General features: G+C 43.1%; 1 protein-coding gene across 7 annotated transcripts in view; it reads left to right on the top strand.

Annotated features, from left to right (window-relative positions):
* RALGAPA2 (Ral GTPase activating protein catalytic subunit alpha 2) overlaps positions 1-25,861 on the top strand; it is a 96,721-nt gene that overhangs the window by 6,255 nt on the left and 64,605 nt on the right. For 6 of the 7 annotated variants that reach the window (XR_010079462.1, XR_010079460.1, XR_010079461.1 and 3 more), the window contains exons 4-23: positions 6,265-6,322; positions 7,556-7,599; positions 8,042-8,216; positions 8,696-8,811; positions 10,025-10,163; positions 10,600-10,799; positions 11,697-11,924; positions 12,196-12,369; positions 13,655-13,792; positions 14,362-14,510; positions 14,687-14,798; positions 15,433-15,670; positions 16,192-16,356; positions 18,928-19,068; positions 19,531-19,613; positions 20,446-20,536; positions 20,682-20,855; positions 22,685-22,878; positions 23,347-23,445; positions 23,690-23,845. Coding sequence is in view for 4 of the 7 variants with exons in the window: in XM_063391270.1 (XP_063247340.1) it covers positions 6,265-6,322; positions 7,556-7,599; positions 8,042-8,216; positions 8,696-8,811; positions 10,025-10,163; positions 10,600-10,799; positions 11,697-11,924; positions 12,196-12,369; positions 13,655-13,792; positions 14,362-14,510; positions 14,687-14,798; positions 15,433-15,670; positions 16,192-16,356; positions 18,928-19,068; positions 19,531-19,613; positions 20,446-20,536; positions 20,682-20,855; positions 22,685-22,878; positions 23,347-23,445; positions 23,690-23,845 (2,874 nt within the window). In the remaining 3 variants the exon portion in view is untranslated. The remainder of the gene's footprint in view (positions 1-6,264; positions 6,323-7,555; positions 7,600-8,041; positions 8,217-8,695; positions 8,812-10,024; positions 10,164-10,599; positions 10,800-11,696; positions 11,925-12,195; positions 12,370-13,654; positions 13,793-14,361; positions 14,511-14,686; positions 14,799-15,432; positions 15,671-16,191; positions 16,357-18,927; positions 19,069-19,530; positions 19,614-20,445; positions 20,537-20,681; positions 20,856-22,684; positions 22,879-23,346; positions 23,446-23,689; positions 23,846-25,861) is intronic. The other variant, XM_063391272.1, reaches the window with a different exon arrangement.

Below are 25,861 nucleotides of genomic sequence, written 5' to 3'. Positions count from 1 at the left end.
ACCTCTTTGACTGGAGTTACTACCTAAATGTATTTGGATGTGAGAAAATATCACTGGACCAGATTAAAGCCTGACACATGAAAATGTTCTTATAATGCACAATGAAATTCTTAGCTTAAGCTCTGCGTGTCTCTAGTCAGAAAGCACTGGCACCTTTAATTATTTTGACAGTTAATTAGGTAAATAATTGGCCAGATTTCTCTCTTAAGGTTAATTACACACATCTACTGTTTTCTTTATTTCTTTCTCTGTTACTCCAACTACTAACATTTTACTTGAGATTTTGGAGGTTTTTTTGGTAGGTAAAAACCCCTCAAACTGTCAGTGGGACTCTAGAAATTGAAACTAAAACAAAGGGCAATTGTCCCCAGGTCCTCTCACTCCCTCTGAAAGACCCCCCAGACCCTCAGAAATATGTGGCTTCATGGTTTTGCATTAATGAGTAGCTTCTAGTTGGAGTGGTATTTATAATGACAAGAAGAATGATGCTGTTTAGCCTAATGTGCCTGTGGTGGGAAAAATGGCCATGAAAATGATGACATGGAATCCTGGGGTTTTGTGATCTTGAATTCTTGCTTTGATGTCTCCCTTTTCCTCTTCTTCTTCGTTCCCCCCTCTATGAGACTGCATTTCACACTGAAATTTGAGTTGTGCTTTCTGCTCCTTGTGACATTAGCATAGATCTGCTCTACGGTTGTGCTCGAGGCAGTGGCAAAGAACACAAGATCATAAATTTGCCAAGACGGTTTGTGGCTGGAGAAACTCTTCCTCCTCCTCAGTCTCCAGCAGAGAAGGTGTCACCGTGTAGCTGGGCAGGGCTGTGCAGATTAATGGCAGCTTGTTAATATGCTGGGATGTTGAGTAAGGAATAACATTTCTGTGTCTGTGCCATTGAATGGAAAATAGCCAATGCTTGCTCACCTGGGTAAAGGGAATAACTGGGCGTTCCTGGGGCTTGGAAAGGGGTGGCAAATAACCACCCCTTCATACTCCTTTAAAACAGTGGGAGAACTTGCTGTCTGAAGGAGAAAAAAATCCATGGTTGTCTGAACCAGGGGCTGCTTGGGCTCCCAAGTGGAGGAGAGCTGTGGAACAGCCTAGTCACTCTGGGGGAGAGGAGATCCTTTCAGCATTTCTGTGGGATTCAGAGTGATTTCCTTCATGATGGGGATCTGCTGGATTGAATGTGCAGTCCATATATAGCTGACCCTGGGTGAGAACCGGCTGAGAGCCTCAGCACAGGACAGGGGGGTAGAAATGCCAAGTGATGAAACATTCATACTCTAAGCCATGGGAAGCACGAAACACAACTAATTGATTATTAAGCTTTCCATATTTAATGTGATGTCTGCGGGAGCCAGGGGGATGCTGCATCTTCTGCTAATTAGCTAAATAGGTAGTTACTTAGGATTAACAAATCCTGAGTCCCTGTGCTGAGGGTTAACAGCTTAAAAATCAATAAAAATATTTATGAGGGAATTGCCTTTGCCTTTCCTGGAGGTTTGGTGGGATTGTGCTGCTGTTGTGGAGTGACACCTAGTGTGTGGATTGGGCAAAAAAGGCTTTTCCCAAATACCTCTGGAAACTGATTTGACGTGATAGTAGTTTAAGGAAGTTCTAATTTTCCACATCAGCTGCACAGCTTCACCACACAGCACAACTTCAAACAACGTGTTACTCAAAGAAGAAATGTTAATCAGCAGGGAGTAATGTGAAGGGTTAACAGTTGCATTTAATATTGCAAAATGCTTGGGTCTAACTCTATAAGCTGCTTTGGCCTTGTCTTTTCCCAGATAGATATTTGTGAAGTGATATGGCAGCAGTACTGTTATTTTTTCCTGTTTCAGCTAAAAGTCCAAAACTATGTGACATGCAATTTTTTCTTTTTGCTAAGGCACGCCTCTCTCTACTTTGCAGTGCATTTGCAGAACAGCTTGTTGTTGTTCCTCATGTCCTTGTTCCCTTTAGAGGGAGCAGCTCAAAACCTCAGATTTGAGGGCAGCTCTGAGCCCTGTGTGTCACAGACCTCCCAGGAGGTGGACTGTATTTGTGTCCATTTTCTGGCTCCAATAGCAGTATTGTGCCATCATCTGGTTGTGAAAGTTTGGGGTGCGTTTTTTTAATAATGAAGTGTTTTCTGCTTCTTGCAGCATCAGGTACTGATTCCTCTGATACTGTGGTTTTTAATCTCTAATGAGGTAAAAGCAGATTGATGATTTTGAGATACAGAGATCAATTTCTTCCTATTCTCTATATTTTTTCTTTATTAGTTAAGAACAGCCAAATCTGTTGTGCTGATGGTGTCATAAAAGTCATTCCACTGATCTAACAAGTTCACTGGATGAAATGTTTTATGCTCTGAATTTTTCAGATGTAGAAAAACTTCCCAAAATCCATGTTTTGTGTGGACTTTCTGGTTTCTTGAGCCTGGTGCAGATGTGAATGCTGAGTCTCGAGCTCAGTAGGTAACAAAGGGGCTTTTTTGTTTATAACAGTCAAAGTGCTTATAGCTCTACTTTTCTACATATAGAAAGTTACTTTTGGAACCATTTACAATTAGTTCTGCCATAATTCCAATAACATTGCTGCTATTCTTACAGCATTCTGTGGTGAATTCTAACTATATGTTTCACGTATATTACTTCAGAGATCTTAACTCTTTCTTGTTATGCCTGAGGCAGTGGTAAATGCCCTGTGTGCTTTGGGCAGACATTTTCCCTCAACAAATAACTGTAAATAATTTATTGATGCAATAGATAGAAAATCCCTTAATTGAGATTGAGCTGCTGCAGGCATGCTGACTCCATTGGCCTCTTGGTTCATCTGAGTCTGTGAATAGGAGCTGGAAAATTTTAAATTGCTGCAGATTTTGGTAGTCAAACACCCTGAAACAACCAGCACTTGAGTTCAGAGGCCTGGGAGAGCTCTTCTGCCTTGACTTGGCTTGAAGTAGATGCACCTGCCACTGACTCCTGGAAATTCCAAATTCATTCCCCCAGAGAGGACGTGACTTCAGGCTTGCCATTGGCATTGCCGCTGGTTCTGCCTCCAGAAGTGGATTTGCTCAGTGAGGGCCCCTTTGGGGTAGCTGTTGTTGATCTGAGACCAGCCTGCACATCCTGAGCAGCAGTGCTCATTGTCCCCCTGTGGCCATGGGGCTGGGAAACATCCTCTGGGATCCTGGGTGAGGTGAGGGCCCAGCCTCAGCCTTGCCTATGTCCTACAGCAGGACAGCAAGCACACAGTGATGGCCACAGTGCTGCCAGTCACGGCAGGATCCAACCAGGGGGGCAAAAACAAAAGGCTTTGTAAAAGAAATAGCAGTTTTGGTTAAGTCAGGGTGAGTCTGTCAAAATACGAACCTTGGTGGTTTTTATTTGCTTTGATAAAAGAGAGAGATACAGCTTCCAAAAGGCAGCATCCTGTGTAAACTAAGATTTAAACTTAACATTATTCCTAGTCATGCAGGAAGTCCAAACAAAAAAGAACTATGGATAATCAGTTAAAAGAACTGACAGATACCCTGATGTGTTGATCAGTAGTAATACCTAATTTCTATTTCAAGTGTGCTATAATGGATTACCATATAGATGCAGCAAAGCACTAAGCATTAAATAGATCTATGTGTTTTCTGAAAAAGCAATATTATTTCACACTGTGGGGTTTCTTAAAATATTTCTTATTAGTGTAGTGTGAAACTAGGAACAATATGTCAATAGCCAGCTCATATTCACAGCGGTGTGGCTGACAGCCTAGGCTGAAGGGGAAGAGACTGTCATTTGTTCTATAGCAGTAGCAATGCATGTTCTTTAGAACACCAGGGGTAGGAAGGGTGTACAAAATGTTGCTGGAAATGTGAATTTGCAAAGGGAGCAACTGGAGCAGGTTCCTGACTTGTGCAGTCTCGTGTCACACTGCAGCACCCCCTCAGTTTGGGACTGCAGTGCTGGGGGCAAAAATCACCAGCTGGAAGTTCTGCTGGTGCAACTGGGGCTTAACTTGTAGCCTTCAAAATTTATATTTAATGTTGTAGATGTTGCACCTGGGTGGCTTCTTTTTGCACTGCAGGAGCAGACATGGGCTGTGCATTTTCATCATTTAGAGTGGCCGTGCTCTGCTGCAGAGCTGTGCTGTCTGCAGCGCAGGAGAGGGACACAGGTTGCTTTTTGAGAATGCCTGGTTGCCATGGGGCAGGACCATGCAGGTGATTAGTCACACCCTTACATTTTTTTTCAAAGTACATATTCTTATTTCTTTCCTGGTTTTGAGATGCTGAAAAGAAGAATGCAAGGGAAATTACTTAAGTGTCTCCATCTTTACTGTGTGAAAACACTTTGGGATATGGGAGCTTTTCTCAGATAGGAACTTCTGTCTTCTTACTGAAGATTTGAACCTTTGGATTGTTTTGATTCAGTCACCTGACAAGGGTGTTGGATTCTGTGTTTTGTAAAGAGAAAGTAACAGTAAGCATGTTGTTTTCTGTCCCAACCCCCTCAGTTTTGTGCAGTTTAGAGTTTAGGCTTGGTTTTCCTGCTTGTTGTTGAACTGTGCAGTAGCATTTGTTTTCCTGCTTTACTCTGGATACAACCTAAAGTTCACTGAGACTTGAATGTGAAAATTGTTACCAAATTCTTTTTCAAATGAGTCTTTATTATGAAACTTTGCACTTATGCAGCTCGCACCTCATCACCGCTCACTTTCTGGAAGGGAACTTCGTATTCAAATTTAGGTGAAACTGTAACAAACTAAAACAATGGAAACAAAACACACGTGGTTTTGTCTGTTTTTCCATAATAAATGTGCCAATGTGTGAAACTTCCTCCCTGCAGTGTATTGTGTGACACCTGAATCCAGCCCAGTGTTTGTTGCTGGTTTGCCATAGGGTTTTGTTTCCTGGAGCTTTTCCTCCCACACCTTGGGCACACGGCTTGTGGTGAGCCTGGGCACAGACCCAGCTCCCACACAGAGCTCCTGGGTTAGCTTAGGTTAGGTTAGAAGTGCTCCTGGGTCAGCACAGGACTCCTTTCTACCCTGTGCCAAGTTAAGTAATGATTAATACCAGAAATAGTCTGGAGGAGTGGTAGGCTGCCAATGTTTTAATGTTTAGATGGATAACAATAACTCTGTCCATGGATCCTGCAATCTGATCAGCAGAAGCCTGGTGGTTACTAACAGGTAAAGCCCAAATATGAGTCATGGCCTCATTTTTAGCCAGTCAGATCCTTCATCCCAAGCATTCCTGCTGCCCACAGACAGAGAGCTCGACCTCTGGACCCTCTGCTCCTGGGGTCTGGCTGCCACGGTGTGCTGGGGAGGGAGCTGGAGGAGTGACACTGGAATAAAATACAGGGACAAGGAAAATACAAACCATGCCTGGTTTGTATTTTCATGCTGGTTAACCTTTTAGAAATGCTAAATACTATGTGGGGAGCACATGCTATGGTGAAGGTGAGGAAGAAGACCAGTCTGTCTGTGAGCCGAGGTCTACCTCCCTATGTCCATGAACTTGTCATGACTTCCATCCTCTGCCGAGGAGAAAGGAATGTTCCATGTCCAAAAAGGCTATTCTGAGTGTTGAATATAATTTCTGAAGCTCTTTATTGTCAAAAGAGGTTTGTCCTGCTCCACATCTTGAGCACATGCTCTGGCAGCAGTGCTGACGCTGTGACCCAGCTCCCAGGGGTGGCCCACAGTGCCAGCTGCTTCCTGGGCTGTGATGCTTTGTTTTTTCCTGTGAGCTTTTGTGTGCAGAACACCCTCAAATGGGTCATTGTGGCTTAAGTGACTTATCATCCATTGCATCCTGCATGTGGTATTGCTGACAACATAGAGGTGCTTTGTTGTGAAGAAATTCGTGCCAGTCATTTTGTTTGATAATTGCAAGGAACTCTGACTATCAGTCATTTATAACATCATTTAATTTAATTTGATTTCCAAATGGAAATGTTCAATGTTAAATGTTCCCATTTAAATATATCTTCCTAATTTCTTATTTCAATGGCTGAAAAGTTGTAAGATGGAGACTTTTTTTGTGTGGAACCTGTGTGAAGCCCTGTGTACTCCCAGACCTTTGCAAGGTGGAGCGGCAGTAGGTGAGCTGTGCTACTGCCACACCTGTGGCCAAGCCCTAGTCCATGCTGCCAGTAGTTTAAAAAGAAACTGTGTATATAATCCCATCTCATTTGTGTGTTGTGTATCAGTTTCTCTGTATCCCCTGATAAAACAGTTTTATTACGTAAAATTTGACTCGTTTTGTTTTTGCAGAAAATATTGCAGCTGCTACCTGAGAGGATTTTTTATCGATGGCATTTTCGCAGTATAGGTAAGAAGAAATGACTTAAAATAAAAAAATATGAACTTTTTAGTGGCTTTTTCAGATCGATTTTCTTTTAATGTGTGTGTGGTATATGAGTAGAGTTGTGAATACAAGATATTTGTGCAAGTTTGGCCTCAGCTGTCTTTCCCAGATTCTCACGAAATGGAGGATTTTCCCAGCATCCTGTTAGCATCCTTGGCCATGACAGACAGAAGACACCCATGGTTGGCTTCCTCAGACCAAGACTGTTCTTTCCCCACACTCCAGTGGTATTGGAGCCTCTGGGAGAAGGGAGGGAATAGGAGTCTGGCAGAGAGCAGCCTTGGATGGCCAGAACACCTTGAAGTCCAGTGAAGTGGTTTAACTCCATCATTTCCTCTGAATCAAATGCCTTGGATTTGTCACTGCTTTTCAAATTCTGCTTCCAAATGCCACCAATGGGGTTATTATGCTGCTTAGTAAGATTTTATAGGGGGCTCTATTCCTTCCAAGTAGGACTTTTTTGTAGGGGTTGATTTGCAGCACTGTCTGACCAGTTGCCATTTTTGACCAGCTGTCATCAAAACAAGGAATTGCTGCTGCAGAAGAACAATGAGCGGAAGTTAAAGGTCAAGGGAAGGGCTGTTGTCACATTTCCACTCAGCACTGACAAAAACAAGAGGAGACATCTGCCTGGCCATTTCATAACAGTTCAGCTGAACTAGTCCAGATCAAATTGGTTTCCGTGGGTTGTCTGTAGCTAATATATTCTTTGTGCTTCTATCAAGTAGTCATAGTGGCATAAATTTTTGTCTGTGTCCAAAAAGTTATGTACAAAATTTGGCAGAGCATTTATTTACACCTCTGCCTTGTGATTTCCTTTCGCTTAATGTTCGTGTTTGTAAATATGCATTTCCTATATATGTTAATAATTTCTATTTAATCTTGTGAAACGGTGAGATCTGAAGGGAAGGAGCCCATTTAAGGGATGTGTATAATTCACAGAACTTACTATTAATGAAAATAATTTCAGATATGCTCTTCTGATGAAACCCAGAGAACCTCACTGGAAAGATACATCACAGTTAATCTTGGGTGGTGGTGATTGTAACTAGATTCAGTTGGGGGTTTCCCCCCATAGCTGTCTTAAAACCCAGTGCAGTGGCCCCAGACTAAATTAAAGTAGGCTTTCATGGAATATTTTTGAAAACGTTGTGGTGGGAAGTGTCTGATAGTGTCTACTTAATTTTCCTGATCCAGGGTCTGTTCTGAAGAAGCTTTTGCACACTGGAAATTCTCTCAAGGTATTGTGATTTTGTTTTCGTATTTCTTTTCACTTCAATTCGTGTGAAGTATGCTGCTTCACAGCTTTCTAATAGCAATGTTTTCCAGATTGTTAGGCTTTGTAATTTTTTCTTATTCACCTTTAATCGTAAGTTGTATTATTGTGATCCTTGATTATTATTTTAATATGTGTTTTCAGTCATTTTGCTGCTCTAATGACCTTTGTAAAGTTACCTGGAGAAGGTATTAACATATATTGCTTAATACCTAATTTTTTGTGCTTTTTCTGGCATTAGAGCTAGGATTATAATAATAACGTGAATAGCCTTGGTATGATGGCAAGACTTTGCAGCACCTAGCTGGGATGAAGCCCTCGCTCTGCCTGTTGTGAACTATTTACCTGCATTACTGCGCTTACAGACCTGTGTTACTGTCTTTTCCCCGAAATGCACCCCCTTTCAGCTCAGGTGTGAAGGAATCCGCCTATTCTTGCTGTGGCTGCAAGCCCTGCAGACCAACTGTGGCGAGGAGCAGATCCTGATGTTTGCCTGCCTGGTGCCCGGCTTCCCCCCACTGCCGTCCCCTCATGGGCCTTGCACGCTGGAGAGCCTGGTCAGCCCCCCAGCCGCGCCTGACGGTGAGCTTTTCCCTGGAGGAGAAGGCGATGGGTGCTGCTGGCTGCCCCTGGAATTCCGAGCCGGCTGGAGCTGCTGACTGCCCCGGAGTTCATTCCGAGCTGGCCGGAGTGTGTTTGGCTGCTGGGCTGGTGCAGCTCTAGAGCTGCCTGCTCCTGTCCCTCTGAGTGGTCAGGGCTCACTCTTTGGCTCCAGGATGGTTTTAGTTCAGACACAGCAGCAGCAGGAGCATTTCACTGCCCCACAAGCAGGATTGGAGGTTTCCTCCTTGCTGGTTCACTGCTGATGTCAGCCCTTGTGAGCTGCCAGGAATCAGGTGCCATCCTTGCTGGGTTGTGCCAGGGCTTTGGACATCCGAGCAGCTACTGGACTTACACAGCTTGGTAGTGCCCTGATGGGTATTTTCAAATAAATTTTTAATAGAAAATGCCTTTTATTTCAGTATTTTCATGTGTGCTATGTTTAAAATATTTGATTTTAGCCAAGATTTTCCCAGAAGAAATAACACCGCTTTTGCCAGCTGTCTCTGGAGAAAAAGTTGCAGAAGACCAGACCTGCTATTTTCTCCAGCTCCTGTTAAAATATATGGTAATTCAGGTGAGGAGAGTGTATGTTTGAAACTGTTCATATTTCGAGGATGTATTTGTGGTAGAAAGTTAAGCCTACACTACATCTGTTTGGAGCTGGGTTTACCCCTCCCCAGCACTTTTTTTACTCTTGTTTTTAAATGGAAAATCATCCCAAATGTATTTCCTCATGCCATTTTTGGTGAAAATAAGAATATTGTCACACTTTTGTGATAAGAATTAATGAATGTTATCCAAACTTGCAGAATAACTGACCGTTTTATGTGCTGGTGGTTGCATTTAGAAAATTGATATGGGGTAAAGATTTGGTTTGTTCTCTTTGGACACATACCTAGATGAAAAGAATTGTAAAAGACCACTGGAGGAAGAGATAAAGAGAGATGATTTCTGTGATGCTTTTAAAAGGATGCAAGTAACATGTACATAAAATTTAATTAGAAGGAGATCAGATGAATCTGTATGGGAAATAAATTAAGATAATGTATATATTTAAAAAGTACAAATTAAGCAACATTTGAAATAAAGTGGAAGCTGTGCAGACAGTGAACATTAAAGAGCTTGTTATTAAAAAAGATAAATTGTAATTAAATACTTTGAGATACGCTTTCTAATGTGAAAAGGCAGGACCAAAATAATATTTGGAAAGGGTTTTGTCATCTTGAATAAATGCTTTATTTTAAAAGAGGTTGTATGAAATTACCAGCTTCCTCCTCAGAACCCTTTGTTTTACATATCAGAGTCTCAGAACGCTTCAGTTAAAAACAAAATGTCACTCTTCTTTTTATAGTCTTGTTACCTGTGTGGGATCTAAACAAACTACTTACATGACAAATCCCATTGCACAGCACTTCTAGTGTTTGTTTGTTTGTGTTTATTCTGACAAAGAAAATATTTATGATAAAAGTAGAGCTCAAAGTAACTTTGTCAAAATGCATGCTTAAGAAGCACATTTATTGAGAGCAGAACAGGACAGTTGCTGTCCTTCCCTGATTAGAACAGCACAAATACACTGGCTTCCATTGAGCTCGCTGGCTTTGGGGGTCTGCTCTATTCTTACTCTCCATTCTTACTGCAGTTTTAAAATGTGGTTTTGGGGCTGTGCTTCTTTTGCTTCTCTTGCTAAAGTGTAGTTGTTTGTTTTTTGTCTTCAGGGGTAAACAGTTGTCGGTATAACACTTTAACCTCAAGATTTTTGTTTGTTTCTCTCTAACCGTGTGAGAAAGGCTGCCAGCTTGGAGTGGAAGAACAAGGAGAACCAAGACACTGGGTTTAAGTTTCTCTTTGCTTTGTTCAGAAGATACTATCTTCCTCACTTGTTCCCATCTTTTACAAAGCTAACCAACCTCTACAAACCTGTGCTGGGTAAGTCGTGGGTTTTGCCTTTGATGTAGAAAAAAGCCAGAGCCTGCTCTTGGTGGCACCTCTGTTTCCTGCTGGTGTATCACTACAGTTCTGTGGGATGAGGAGTTTTGTTCTCCCTGGTTGGTGTAAAATTAACTTACATTGTAGCAGGGCTGGTTCTTTGTTTCTGCTTTTGCCCTTCCTTTTGCAGCCCTTCTCTTTTGCTTTCCTTTGTTTTGAGGAATACAAGTGATAACTTCAGGAAAGAGCTGTGCTGTTATGTTCTCCTGAGGAGCAATAAAGTTAGGATAGAATACAAGCATTAGTAAAATAAAAGCAGTCAGTCATTGCACCTGTTATTTCTTGGGTGATGTGTTCAGTACATTTAACCAGAGTTGGGAAGCAATTACTCAGATTCCACTTCGTTTCTCTCTTCCTTTTTGTCCCCCCACCCCAGACATCCCTGATATCAGACCAAGGCCAGTGTATGTCACTGCAACACGGAACAATGAGAGTGTCTACTGCACAAAAATCCCCTACATGGCAGCTCGAGTGGTTTTTATCAAGTGGCTCGTTACCTTCTTCCTTGAGGAGAAGTATTTAACTGCTGTTCAGAATACAAAAAATGGAGGAGAAGTGCTCCCTAAAATTATTCAGGTGGGCTTCAAAGTTTACCTATCTTCTTGCATATGTGCTGACCTTGCAGGTGATCTCACTGCACTGACAGCTGAAGCACAAAGAAATGCTACTCCGTAATGAATAAAGGATGTAGCTGTTTATTTGATTTTCTTTTTCTTCAATAGAGAAGAGAATCTCCAAGCAAAACCCTATGGTAATTCACCAGAAGTTTTTTTCCCTCATAACTTGTTGTGTTACTAGCTTCAGCAGTATTATGTTTAGACTTTTGGCATTTACTCTGTAAACTGTCATACTTGGTGGTTCCATGGACCATTTCCCAGTGACATCAAAGGCTGCTTTGTTTTTCTCTCAATTATAGCAGCTGTTTACAATGAGATATTAGAGAAATATTTCATTTATAAACACATGGTTGAGACTTCTCAAGTGTTAGATGCTTCACAATGAATTTTATAAATCAATGCTTTAGAGAGACTGTCCAGCTTCCTGTTAAGAATTTAGAATCAGTCTCAGCTTACATTTGGTCTTGAACCATAAGGTGAGTGTCAGCTGTGGGCTTAGTTTGAGAGGTTGCAGAATGCATGCAGTGCCAGGGCAAAACCTGGCAAAAATGTGTTGGGCATAATAATGTGTAGTGCTACAATCCATCTTTTCCCCAAGATAAAGGAACTTGGTGTCTCCATTGTGTCTGTGCCTTCCTTTACACTGGTAATGTGGAGTGGACAATTCAGTCAGTTGTGTGCTGTGAGGAAGTTTTTAAAAGTTTCTTCTTGGATGGAGCAGTAGACTGAAATTTGCTGTGCCTGACTTCTGGGATGGCAGTGTTGTGCCAAACAGGGTATCCTGAGCTCTCTGTGAGGATCCCAGTGGTGTGGTGGGTGCTGCTTCAGTCAGTGATGGGCTGTGCTGTGCCTGCAGACAGTTGCCGTGAGCCAGGAGAAGAGTGTGGAGCCGGAGAGTGGCATGGCGCCGGTGGGCGAGCAGGAGCACGGGCACTCCAACAGCAGCAGCCTGTCGGACAGGAGGCTCAGCAGCTGCAGCCTCTGCAGCGTGGAGGAGCAGCACCGTGGTGTCTATGAGATGGTGCAGGGCATCCTCCTCTCCACACGTGGATACGTCAACTTCGTCAACGAAGTGTTCCGCCAGGTTGCTGCCCATGGCTGCTCACTGTCTTTGTTTCAGAAGGGAATGGGTGTGAGAGACATGGGGGAGGGCTGGTCACTGGGCAGACTTGGTGCTGGTCACAGCAGCAGCAGCCTTGGAAGTCAGGCTCCTTCCTAGGTCTAGTTTAACAATCAGATTTTGGAACTGTGGGAGCTGAAGCTTGCTGCTTAAAATGGCAGTGTGGGTGTGGGGTGTGTGTGTGCACCACGTCTGTGTCCTATGTGGAGTGAAATCAGTGAACTTTCCATTTCAGGCTTTTTTGTTGCCGCCTTCTGATATATCCGCAACACGGAAGGTGGTGAAGGTGTACCAGAAGTGGATACTGCAGGAGAAACCCGTATTCATGGAGGAGCCAGACAAGAAGGAGGACAGCCAGGATGCTGTTGTTCTCTTGGAAGACTCCTCAGTGCAAACAGACGGTAAACATGTATGGTATCCCTTTTCCTTACTTTGTCCACTGCAATATGGGGCTTTTCACCTCACTCTGTAGAGGAGTAATAGTTTTAAGTGTGTGGGGAATAGGGGTTAAGAATGCTTTTATTTAAGAACTTACAGTTGAAATAGTTACGGAGTAGCACTTAAGAGTGCAGGGGAGGGTTGCAGCTGGTTTGAGAAACATCATTTATGGTTATTCTGTGCATTTATAAAAATGACAGGAGGAACTTCATAGAAGAGACACTGATGGGTTTTGCAGTGCTAAAATTGACTGTCTGCTGGCCTAGGGCCTGGAGGAGTATTTCATTTTGGTGGTACTTAAAAATTTGAGAATATGTGTTAATTTGTGTGTACTGATGCCTTAAGCTTTAGCTTTCATATTTTCAGATTCTCTGCTGCCTAGGCGTGTAGTTCTGAGCCTCATATTAAGTGCTAGTAAGCTCTCTTCACAGAGTAGGTAGACAAAACAAATCCTTTTCCTGCTGAGGACCAAGGACAACTTTCAGCCCAACAGCATAAACAATAGGACTAAAGAGAGAAAATAAGAAGAATGAGACCTCACGACCTGAAGCTGTAATTGGACAGTTAAGCCCCAATATGCAAATGGATCAAAACTTATAAAAATGTAAAATCTCATGACCGGTCAGCCATTTTGTGACCATTCTTAGTCCACCTTGAGTGTAGGCTTGGTCGGGCTCCTGTCCTGCCCAAGGTGGATCCTAGAGGCCTTTCAATAAATACCTACTTTACTTTTTAGCCCTGTCCAGTCTCTGTTTCAGGTCAGCCTTTCCAAGGCATCAGTACTGTAACTGGACACCTTAAACTAGGAAATTTAACTGTAGATACAGTTCCTGTGCATCATCTTTTAACATTCTGTTTTGAATCATCAGTAAAAGTTCTTTGACACTGTGACACTGTTTAAAGGGAAGTTTTCTAATACTGAATAAGAGGTTTGATTTGCAAAACAGTGAGAATTACAAGGTTTTTACTTTGTTTTATAGAGAATTTTTAGTTTTGCCAGACTTTAATTCAAGTGTTACTACAATCAATGACTATGAAAAGTGGTGTAAAATATTTTAAGTATCATACCTTCTAAAACTTTCATGAGCCTTTAAATTCCATATTTGGCAATGAAAAAATAATAGCCAGGAATTCCCTGTGCAAGTGAGTGTATGCCATACCAGTTCCCGCACTTTTGCTGCTGACCTCAGGGATGGTTTTTTTCAGTCTGGACGTGTTCCTCTGTGGCCTGTCGCTAACCAGGCTGTGTTTGGCAGCTCTCCTTGGAGCCTTGTGGACACAAGCGCTCCTCCAGCTGGGGCAGGACCTACTCCTTCACCAGCGCCGTCAGCAGGGGTTGTGTGCTGGAAGATGAGGACAGGGATGTGAAGGCCGGTGCTCAGGCCGCGCTGCAGGTGAGCTGGGTGGGACCGTGACCTGCACTGCAAATTCTAGTGAGCTGGGTGGGATGCAGATTTGAACTGCAAATTCTGTTACAGTCTCCAAGATGGAGGGAAAGAACGCCAGGGCTTGATTGGTTTTGTAAGACACAATTTGGACTCCAGGTATCACTCTGAAACACGAATATTGAACCACATGACCATGTCTTAAAGCCAGAGATCTGTATTTTAACACAGAAGGGTAATTTTTTTCCTCCTGTGAGTACTAGGAATTAAACAGAATGCATTTACTTTTCCTGAGCTTCATTTATTGAAAATACTGGTGGCTGTTTCAGCATAAGGTGGCTGGAGGAATGTCTTCTTGTCTGCCCAAGCAGAGGAGACACCCACAAACCCATACTGAGTCTTGGTGGGTCTGTGATGCCACCTGGCTCCTTGCTGGACTAACAGAAAAATAAAGTGATGGATAAAACATGAAACATCCTCTAAGGAAAGGGAAAGGTTTAACTGAAACAGCACAAGTATTTTGTTGTACGTCTTGCCCTTTTTCATTCCTAACACTGCAAACGGGCTGTCAATGCCAGGTATTCCTGACAAACTCAGCGAACGTTTTCCTGCTGGAGCCATGCACTGAGGTCCCTGTGCTGCTGAAGGAGCAGGTGGATGCTTGCAAAGCCGTTCTCAGCATTTTCAGACGCATGATAATGGAGCTGTCCATGAACAGAAAGACGTGGTAAGGTTAACATGGTGTCATTTGAGAGAAAAAGTTGTTACAGTCCACAACCAACCAAGTTATTTTGCAAATGATCTGTGAAGTCCGAAGTGTGACTGCATTCTCAATAAATAAGGCTTTGCTGCAGGATTAATGAGCAGGTACAACTAACAGAACATCTTTTGTTTTGGAATCAGGGAACAGATGCTGCAGATACTCCTCAGAATAACAGAAGCTGTGATGCAGAAGCCAAAGGAGAACCAGACAAAGGATACGTTTGCTCAGAGCATGGCGGGGCTGCTGTTCCGAGTGAGTGTGTGGGGCTGGTTGGTTTGCTCTGTTACAACTGCTCACAGTTTTAGTTGAGGGTTTTACTGTGAAGGAGGGGTTTCTTGTGTTTTGCTAGTAATTATTTTGTAAACTGTTACTAATAGAGGGACAGTTGGGTTTGCTCTGTTCTTCAAGGCTCTGTTACAAACGATAGTAGCACAAACAGAATATTATCAGTGAATGTCCCTAAAGTGTAAGATTCAAGTAATGGTTTTCCTGAAAGTCCAGCTGGCAAGTCAAAACTGAGTCACACTGAGTAAGAGAGACATTTGTGCTTCCTACTGTACTTGCAACCTGGATAGTGTAACTGGGTGTGTAGTGCTGCCCCAGAGCTCAGTCACTGCAGTCGTTCTGTGGGTGTAAGACAGTCCTTCATTCTGCTGTTATTATATAGTGTCTTATTTCAGTTTGCCAGACAACATTTAGCCTGAAATTTTTCTAAATTTCCTTAATCAGTAACTTTCCCCATTATTTCTGGGGGAAAAAAGCACTGCACATCAGTTGTGCCTCACGAACTGTGCTGATGTGCAGATTGGAGTTGTGGGTTGGGCTTGGTGTGCTGAACTCATCTTGTCAGCCCTGCCCGAGCTGCCACTGGTTCCTCTTCCCTCAGACCCTCATTGTGGCTTGGATCAGGGCGAACCTGAGTGTTTACATCTCCCGGGAGCTGTGGGATGAACTGCTCAGTGTCCTGTCTGCCCTGACGGACTGGGAGGAGCTCATCAACGAGTGGGCCAACATCATGGACTCCCTTACAGCAGTGCTGGCCAGGACTGTGTACGGCGTGGAGATGACAAACCTGCCCCTGGACAAGCTCAGTGAACAGAAGGAAAAAAAGCAGAGAGGCAAAGGTTTGTCTTTGTGCTTCAGTGCTTTTTGTATCAAACCAGTTAAATATTGAAGCTTAATCTTAAAAATTAATTTAATGTTAAACACTACTTAATGTGACATAAGAACCTGTGTAATCAAATGTGAAACACTTGGGATTTGTGTGTTGCCATCCTTCACTGGGGAGGAGCAGTTGGTGTCAAGCTGTTTGGCAGGCTGGAGTCTGCACCTACAGCCAGGGGTTTTTGGATTGCAGAGATTAAATGTGCTTTCCTGTGCTGTTGGCTGGCACTGGCAACTTCATAAAAATTCCTTTCCGTATGTTTTTGTAAAGTTTCTAATTTACAGTACTTTAGCTGCCTTTGCATGTCACCTTGAAATAGATGCACATAGTTTGAAGTACCAGTTAGTTTTTATTAATCGTAAAAGTTAACCTGTGTTATTCAAAGTATTAATATTTGCCATGTCTGAGTCCATTTGTACGTCAGCAAAAATACATGCCAAAGCATTCAGTGCCATAAAATTTTGTGTTCTTTGTCCTAAGGTGGTCTTTTAGAGCCTCAGAAGACAGCTGTAGTAGGAAGATCTTTTTCATTAAGCTGGAAAAGTCACCCTGAAGTTGTGGAGCCAATGAGATTCAGAAGTGCCACAACCTCTGGGGCCCCAGGTGTGGAGAAGGCAAGAAACACTGTCCGTCAGAGAGCCACAGGTTAGACCATACCTGAGTGCTTTGGTACCCAGACACTCAGTAACACTCAAGTTTTCAGTCTGCCTCTGAGGAGTGGCTGCTGCCAAAAGCAACCTAATAATTAACTGCCCCAGCCAAGAGGTTGCACGTCTGTCTGGGTATCTTGACCAGTGTGAATCACAGAGTCAAAGTATTTGGGGAAATTCTCTGTGTAAGCTTTTGGCTACAGGACACTGAATTATGAGTTAAACCTGTGCACATTAGGGTTTTTTTCTAGAGAGGTACACTGCTATTTTTATTGGTTCCTAAGAAAGCATTTACTACTGTGAGGCAGATAACAAATACTGATACAAGTATTTCATGGGAATGCAAGGTAAACCAAGTATTTAATAAATAATATTATCCTTTCATAGTTGCTTTGTGTGCTCTCTTTTTCTTGGCATGATGAGGTTTTCCTCTCATGTTTACTTCTGGAAAGAGGAAAGCAGGAAGGAGACTGGGGTGAGGAATGCTGGGACCCCAGACATGAAACAGATCCTTGTTAGTCCAAGCATTTCAGCAGCCTGAACCTGGCCTTTCTTTATTTCATGTTAATGTGTTTCCATGTGCCAGTTAGCTGGGACAGACTGCCGTGAAAATCCCGTGCTTTGAGCAGGAGCTGCTGGGCTGCAGTTCCCTCCCAGGTTCCTTACCAGGAGAGCTGGAAGGAGGGAGAGGGCACTCGAGGTGGTTTGTGGCTCCATGGCTGAGCACAGCCTCCATCCTGGATCATTGAGCACTTTGGCGGTTGAGCCAGTCTCAGTGCCAAGAGTTTTATTTTTAAATTCACCGAGTCCCTGTTTGTGCTCCAGTGAAGGATTCTCTCTACTGCTGCAGCATTGCCCCCTTTAACACCCTGTCAGAGCAGTAGGGAGAACCTGAAAGTGTTGATCCAGGGCTTTTCTTGTTTGTGTGTGTTCAAATTAAAGGCATTTCCACACTTGCTGTGGATCAGAAATCCCTGATTATTGCCCTTTCAGTATGTGAGAGTCTTGCATGGTATTAACTTACATCTCAAGGGAGAAACCCTGGGCTTACTGTTGTAAAGCTTTATCCCAAAACACTGGGTTTTGTTGTGTTGTGACACTCAGAATTGCAATATTTCATTGTGCTTCTGATATAATTATTGCTCTATTTTTTCTTGTAAGCTAAGCGAAGCCAGTCTATCAGCAACTGTGTGCATCTTTATGAGGCTTTACCAGCCACTAAAAGTGTACCTCTTCTGCTTCACACTGTGAGCTCTCTCTTCCCTGGTATCTCTTACACTTCTTGCTCTCAAAGACTGTCAGGTACTGTACTTTAAAGTCATCTTTGATGTCGGTGTTCTCTATATTTTTAAACTGCTCTCTCTGTTCCCTTTCTGTCCAGTTGGTTCTTCTCAGAATGTTTGCAGCACTGCAAGCAAAGCAGATTTTGTTCAAGTTGATATTAAAGATTGCAATCAGTTGCAATTAGATCTACATTGCCTAGTACCTAAAGTAAAAAATCCCATGTTTTGCTTCCTGGGAGGGATTTGTGACTCCTGAGTCCTGCCCAGGGTCATTACCTGCAGTAGCAAGAGAAAGGAGAGTTTTGTTTGTGGTGCTTTATGACCCTCTGGGAATTCTTGCTCAATGAAACATCTTTGGTGTGTTTTCATCTCAAATTATCTTGGGGGAAACGCTGAAATTGTTCCAGTTAGTTAATTGCATTGAATGTTTTATTATATTGCTTTGTGTAAGACATTGAAAGTCAACTGAAGTCAGTAAATAATCGAAATGTTAGTTTTTGTGCACATGCCCGCTGAGATAACTTCCTGAAATACCTACAGTGTTTATTAAGTGGTAAAGCAATATTAAAACTTGCACGCTGCTGGATGGAAACACTGGAATGTTACTAGCTTTTTTTTTCTTTTTCTTTTCTTTTCCCAAATGCTAAGAGAAATGCATTCCTAAAAGTGCTGTGTTGCTCCACAATCTCAGGAGTTCCTGTTGCTCCTTCCCCAGCATGTCAGTTTACTTTCTCTTTGGAATTCTGGTGCCTCTCTCTCCTCCTTTTGTTTCTCATTTGCAGTTACAATCAAACCAAAAGCTGCCTGGTTGGGTTTGTTCCTCACAGGCTAAACCCAAATGATACACAGCTCAGAGCTTTTTTACTCTTTTTTTTTGCCTTTCTTTATTCCTCCTCCTTTCCCCTCTTTCTGGAGCTGCCTTCTTCCCACACTGCATTTAAGAGACTTGTGTTGCCTCAGCTCTGTTCTTTCTGTCTCCACAATGAACAGAGGCCAGTTGGAGTCTCCAGTACTGAAAACTCAGCTTTGTTCATGGGACCTCCTCCTGTTTAACTCCCAAAATCACTTCTCTCCTTTTCTAGACCTTTTATGCTGCTCATGTATCTCTCTCTAAACTTTACAGTTTTTCTAAGGATATTTTATAGAACTTAAATTATAACTTGTAAATTTTACCTTGGGGATTTTAAGTATTTGCAAGGGTCACTTTTTCATAGAGCTTTCTTATGCAAGGAGTTCACAGACACATGAGATCCTGCAAATATTTTGTGTTGTAATTAAATCAGCAGAAGTTGAAGAATCTCAACAGCTGGAAAATTCAGAAGGAGCAGAAGCTGCAGGCCCATTTGCAGACCAAGAGCAGCAGCTAACTCGAAGCAGCAGCACTTCAGATATTGCAGATCAGATTCCATCTGACTTTTTTCAAGGTAATTTTAATAAAATAGAGCAATACTGTGTTTTTCGAGGAAAAGTGTTGAGACTTGTTCAGCCTCACAAGTGCTGCTCTTACTTTGGTTTCCAGTTCTCTAAAATGTTTTTTATCTCATTTTCTTAGTCACTGCATAGTTGGTAAGTTGCTGAAAGAACCTTTTTTTTAAGAAGTTGGAGACCATGAATATAGGATGTGACCTTTTGTAAAGCAGAGAGGCCAAAAATGAAACCTGGAATGTATGTGCATTTTGTATGTAACTCTGACTTGTTCAGTTCTTCTCCTGTGAGTATTTTATGCTTCTGAAGGATTTTTCAAACTATATTGTAACCCGTTTAAGTGTTGTGTGGCCCTTAGGTATAAAGAGATGCGTAAGCATCACTGAAATCTACATGAGACTTGCTGTGTATTTTGGTCCCACAAATGTTTATAGTTCTTGTTTCCTTTCTGAAACTTCTAGGTAAAAAGGCTGGAAATTCAACTTCTCACTCCAAATCTGTTCAGGAAAATAAGGGATGTGCAAAGGAACATGAAGCTGAGCAAGTAAGGCAAACCCAAAAGTAATTTCTGATAAGATCCTGGCATCGTTTTCTTTCTAATCAGATGCCTTTTAGCATTCAGAAACTCTAGGAGATGAAAGTGTGAAAAGTGATTAATCCCATTTCTAGCATGAAATCTGGAAGTTAGCTGTAGCATGTTATTGTCCTGCTGGGTGTGATCAGTTTGTGTCTCCTGATCTCGTCAACTGCTTCTGCAGGTTTATCTCTGTTCTAGTCTTACACAAGGCTTTGGTCCTTTTTAAAATACTAAACATTAACAAGAATTTTGTAACTTTTAAAAAAGATAAATAATTCATGGCTATTACAGAACTACAGTACACTGAAATAAATTTTTGATGGTTTAAAGTACTGGTGAAAATGCTTCTCTTCAGCACAGTTCCTATCACCAGCCATGCATGGCAGATGTTAGTGTGAGTTGACATTAGCACAAGCAAACTTCATACATTTTTAATGGCAACTTTTGAGTGAACAGTTCAAACAGTAAATGACTCAGCCTGGTCATATCTGTGAAATATGAAGGCTGAAAGATTTTTTTATACCTTAACAAATTATTTCACATGTGTTTGAAAAACATAGGTAAAAAATCATGCCCTTTGGTGTGAAAATTGAGGTTGTGAAAGGGAGGATTAAGAATGAAATGGAAAGTCTGATGTTTCCCTAAGGTCATTGACAAACACTTGGGTAGTCTGAATATTCATGAGAATGTCTTGAGTGGGTTGTGGTTAATTTCTAATGACTGTGTGGGTGTGAAATTTGCTAGAATGTGGTGTAGTGCTCAAAGCTGTATAAGCTGAGATGGATTTTTTTCTCTGCAGGTGTTAATGCGGAGGAGCAGCAGTACAGCTGAGTTGGATCTGAAAGCAGACTTGCAGCAATCACACCGATATTACAGAGAGAGAGAGAAAAGTGAGTGCCCAGAGAGTGTTTTTTGTCAAGTGCAACGCCTGAAATCTGTGCTGTGATTTTGCTGCAGACAGCTGAGATGCTTCTCTGGGGCGCTCTGCTGCCGCAGCCTGGGGCACAGGTGTGAGCAAGGCTGTGCTGTTTGCAGGTGAGAGCGTGAGCAGTGACACATCCCTGGGCTGTGCGGCTGACGTGGACATTGCGCTGGTGGCCTGGCAGACAGCTGAGGATGACCCCGAGGCCGGCCTGGGCACGGGCATGGATCCTGCAGCGAAGGGCTGGCTCCAGCTCAGCCCTTCGCAGGAGCCCACCAACCTCACAGGTACCGTGGGCCCCACACTGTGTGTGAGCTCACACCTGTGCCCCAAATAGGAGCTTGTGCTCCTTGGTTGGCTTATGTGACATGTGGCACCAAAAGAGCACCCTTCATTGTGCTCACTCAAAATGGTTTTGCACACCCAGAGCAGAAGGGATTTGGATCATCTATTGATTTGCCAATAAACGATGATCCAGAAAGCCACCACCCACCCAGCTGAAAATAATTTACTTTATTACAGTGCCCAGCCAGGCTGTGGTAGCTGAGCACTCAAAGGCCTGCCCCAGTGTTAAGTATAACACACTAATTTATGTTTCAAGTGGACAGGTTTAATTTCATAGCAGCATGATCTGAGGAAATGTCTTACTGTATTTTTTTGACTAATACAAAGTAAGTAGTTCATTATTTACCATTTGTAAAGGTAGCTTTCATCCATTGATGTGAGTCAGATATTAGGAACTGAGTGCAGTAACGTAGGAGTGTCTTACAAGCTGCTTTCCTAATGGATACACAATTTCAAGGGTGCTTTCTCATGTCTACTTTTCCTTTGAAATATCTGTGCTTTAACGAACCAGCACACCCAGTCCAACCACTCAGGCTGCTGCTGTGAAAAAGGTAACACTGCCCATGGTAAGGATGATTGTGGATGATAAATTGATTGTGGCTGTGATGCAAGAATTGCTCCTTTGGGGGTACAAAAAGAGTGAACCACAGTTAGTAACCTGGCAAGTAATGTGGAATGAAAGAGAAGTGGGGTAACAGATATGTCATTGCCCAGCAGAGCCAGAGTGCCCTTGACTGCATTCCTGCCTCTCAGCCAAGTCACAGCTTGCTTTGCTATGGAAACCTGATGGGGTAAGGCAGAACAACACTGACACCACCACTGAGCAGCAGAGATGCCACTTCCCTGAGCACAGATCTGTAGAAAGTCATTCTATTGTGCTTATTAAATAACATCTAGTGATGTTATGATGGGACTTTGTAATGCTACAACACAAAAAGGGGAAAAATTCCCGAAGTTGTTTTTTAAATATATTCAAACATAAAAGCATATAAAATACCTTTTATTTCATTAACCTTCCTTGAGTCCTCAGAGGACAAGAGTTATTTCCTTTCGCCTGTATAGAGGTTTCCTGCTACCTCCCTCCACGTCTTGGCTGCTGCAGGTACACATTCGAGTGTGGCTGTGCTGCTGCTTGGGACAGGAGAGTAGCTGCCAGCTCTTGTCATTAAAATGTGCATTTCAGTGTGTGTTTGTACTGTTTAAGAATATAAATCCCGTTACCCTGACAGTCTTCTCAAAGCCCTGCTCACTGTGCACTCTGCTCTCTCAGGAGCTGCTCTGTGTGAGTGGTGATGCCTGAGCACATTCCTCAAGGCTCTTCAGCTATGGTTTCTTATTCCTTTGTCCAGTTGCATTGCCAGGTCTTGCTACACTGTGTGATCTTAAAAAAAAAAACAAAGGAAGAAAAGACTTCTATAAATATAGAAATATTACTTGTAAGAGCCAGTTATTGATCGAATACATCCCTCAGGTACCTGAATGTTGCATTTAGTTGTACTTGCCTCCTTGCTGAAAAGACCTCTGGGATGGGGACAGTATGATGTAGCAGTGCTGTGCCCTGTGGCATTGTCACCTGTGAGCCCCTTTGCCTACATTTGCTGCCATGTTTTTCTTTGACTCACAAGCAGCTCCAGCGATGAAAGAGATTTGGGGGAGAGAATTCTTGTGAGATGAAAGATGGGTAGGAGAAGTAATGACCAAATTTTGTTGACCTAATTCATGCTTAGGCTGCATTTCTAACTTGTGGAAATGGAACACTTTAAATTTACAGACAGCAGTGAGTTCCTGGCTGATGACTGCAGTATAATTGCTGGTGGAAGCCTTATTGGTTGGCATCCTGATTCTGCTGCTGTGCTGTGGAGGAGGATCCTGGGAATTCTTGGAGATGTGAACAACATACAGTCACCTAAAATCCATGCAAAAGTTTTTGGTTACCTTTATGAACTGTGGTATAAACTTGCAAAGGTATGTGCTACTTACAGCTAATGATAATGACACATTTCTTTTGTTGTGGAAATGATTAAATGGGATTCACTGTTAGCGCCTGGAAGCATAAGCATGGCATGGGAGACCTGTGATGTGAAGGAAGCTTTGTCTTTTTTGGTCCGGCAGCTAACTCCAACAGAGAATCCTGTCTAATGAGAAGAGAATTTAAATGGGGTGAGGAAAAGTAGCAAAGAAAGAAGAAGTACAGGCATTGGTATTTGTGTAAAGGCCCACAGTGTGACTCAAATAGGTAATGTTTGCTTTGGCCAGGGAGCAGCAGCATAGAACAAACCTTGCTGGTGGCTTTGGCTGAAGTGGGAACTTTGTGTAGCCCTGGGTGTAGTGCCTGAATGTAAATAAAGTAAAATTAAAACATAGTCATGCAAAAAAAAAAGAGCATTAAAAAAGATACTGGTTTTATTAACACTCTTCTTTAAAAACCATCAGATCCGGGACAACCTCGCTATCAGTGTGGACAATCAGTCAACTCCCTCTCCTCCCATCCTGATCCCTCCTCTCAGGATATTTGCATCATGGCTGTTCAAGGTCAGTTCTGAAAGTCTCACACAGGAGTATTTTCTTTTATATCAGAGCTAAATGGATATGTATTTAGTTGCCTTCTTTTTAACTTTTACAATCACTGCTGGCCTAGACAGCAAGTGCCCTGTAAAGGCTCTTTGGAACTGAACATAAGTTAATGTGCACTTTGCGGGCGAGCTGCTGGAGACACATTGCATGGGCTGGCTGGAGGGGAAAGCAAGGAGTGCTGCAGGATCTGTTGTTCTTGCAGGCAGCCACACTGCCCAATGAGTACAAGGAGGGGAAGCTGCAGGCGTTCCGGCTGCTATGCACCATGATGAGCCGGCGCCAGGACCTGCTGCCCAACTCCGACTTCCTGGTGCACTTCTACTTTGTCCTGCACCTGGGGCTGACCAGCGAGGACCAGGTATGAGCTGTGCTTCCTATGCCACTGCTGCCCTGTGCCATGGCAGCAGGAGGTGCTGCCAAAACCTGCTGCTCTAGCTGTGGGCACAGAAGTTGTTCTGGGTCTTCCTCTCCTGGGCTGGCCTCAGGAATAAAGCATTTGGTGCAAAGCAAGGAAAAGACTTAATCAGGCTGTTAGATGACAGTTGTCTCACAGAAACAGCTCAGTGCTTGTAGGAACTCTAAGAAATATTCTTTGGACAAAATAAAGAACACTTCCAGGTTTTTATAACTGTAGAAATGAGAGCAAGGGCTGCAGCTCTGCTGGGGGTGGTAGCAAAGGGCACAGGGACCCCTCAGGAAATTCTGGAAGTTGCTGATGGTTCCTTTAGGAAACCAGGACAGGTTTGGTTGTTTCTGATATGGAAGAGGGAAAGAAGGAATTGTTACTAGACTCTTGCCCCCCTCAGTTTCCTTCCTGAAAAGTTAGAGCATTTGGAAAACACTCATTTTAAATAGATAAGAATAGAGAGGCAGGGGTTTTCTCCTGGAAAATCCTAAAAGTCCTGCTGCAGCTGCCCATCACTCCAGGGTTCCCCAGGTATTTTGCAGCCCCACATTGCAATCCCTCTATGGCTTCCCTGAATATTTTGCAGCCCCACACTGCCCATACCCCTGTGGTTTCCCTGGATATTTTGCAGACTGGTGCTGCTCTTTGTTCTTGCTCCCCACTCTGGTGGCTGCATTTGCCTCATGGTGGCACACTTGACCGCAGGTTGGCCAGTGTGTGTGCGTGTCCTTCCCACCATGCTTTCCTTAGCTGTGGAACTGGGTGAGGTGTTAACTGGCAGCGCTGTGGACTGAGGTGTTGATGGGAAGCAGGATCCTTATTCCTGCTCCTATATTTCCAGAGTGATTGGCTCTAAGGTGCTTGCTGGGTGCTCAGAGAGTGGGAGCCTTTTTATCAGAGAGGGTGTGGAATCACAGGGCACAGGATCACTGGAACAGGGATCCTAGCATACTTTCCAGGATTTCAGAAATAAAATAAGCTTGGGGGTGGCCTTTTTAGCACAGATCGGGGTTGTCTGCTAAGCACAGGCATAAATTTCTCCCTTGTAAGGAATGTTCACAGAAGTAAGGGTAGGAGTTGTCTCATGAAGGATTTTTCCTTCTGTAAGGATCACTAGTGCAACTTTTAGCATTTATGTGGAAAAGCTATAGGAAAAAAAGCCCAGCTCCAGGAAATCACCTTGGCTACCTCAGAAGAGCTTTTTAGGTGGTTACATAATTAAAAGTATTTCAGTCAGGAACCTCCTCAGCCTGAATGGTTTTCAGTATTTTGGTTTGTTTGACAAATTTTTTTTAAAATTGTATTTCTCTTTTCACTCTTCACTCACTTAAGGATATGAATGTGAATAGGAAATTGCTGCTGCATTGTGTAGCTTTTGGTGCTGATAGAAAAGAAAATAATCTGATTTTGAATATGATATAAACGAGTAGAGTGTCATTCCCAGCAAGTGCAGCCCAGCTTTGCAGCCCAGTCTCGGGGGGTGCATAAAAGAGCAGTGTGAGGGTATATTTTATAGGAGGCTCCCGCAGTGCTCCAAGCCTGAGATGTAGCAATTAGCTCAGCAGAGGAGACAGCAGGCTAATGAGCTGCAGCTAACTTGTCCATGTGGAAGTGTCTAACAACAAACATCTCTGGAGAGGTGAACAATTCTGTGCAAGGATTACATCACCTCTCCAGGTGGGAGAAGCCGTGACACCAGCAGCCACAGGAGTGAGCCACAGTCAGGGAGCACATGAGGGGCCTGGGGTCAAGGGCCGAGTGACCGTCTGTGGGGTACCTCTCTCCTGCACTGCTCCAGCTTGTGGCACTGCTCTGCTGCTGGGCTACTCTGGGCTTTCTTCCTATTTTTTTATGAATGACATTCATTGAGGCTTCACAGCCTTCTCTCCCTGGCCTCCAGCATGAAGAAAAGAGAACTGGGATGCGCTGCCACACTGGGGGTTAGGGAGGGTACTTCGCCTGTGGTTA

Source organism: Prinia subflava, chromosome 2 (genome assembly GCF_021018805.1).
Source record: "Prinia subflava isolate CZ2003 ecotype Zambia chromosome 2, Cam_Psub_1.2, whole genome shotgun sequence".
Taxonomy (NCBI): Eukaryota; Metazoa; Chordata; class Aves; order Passeriformes; family Cisticolidae; genus Prinia; species Prinia subflava.
The sequence above is the reverse complement of the archived record's forward strand: the minus strand, read 5'-3'. Positions and strand labels throughout refer to the sequence as shown.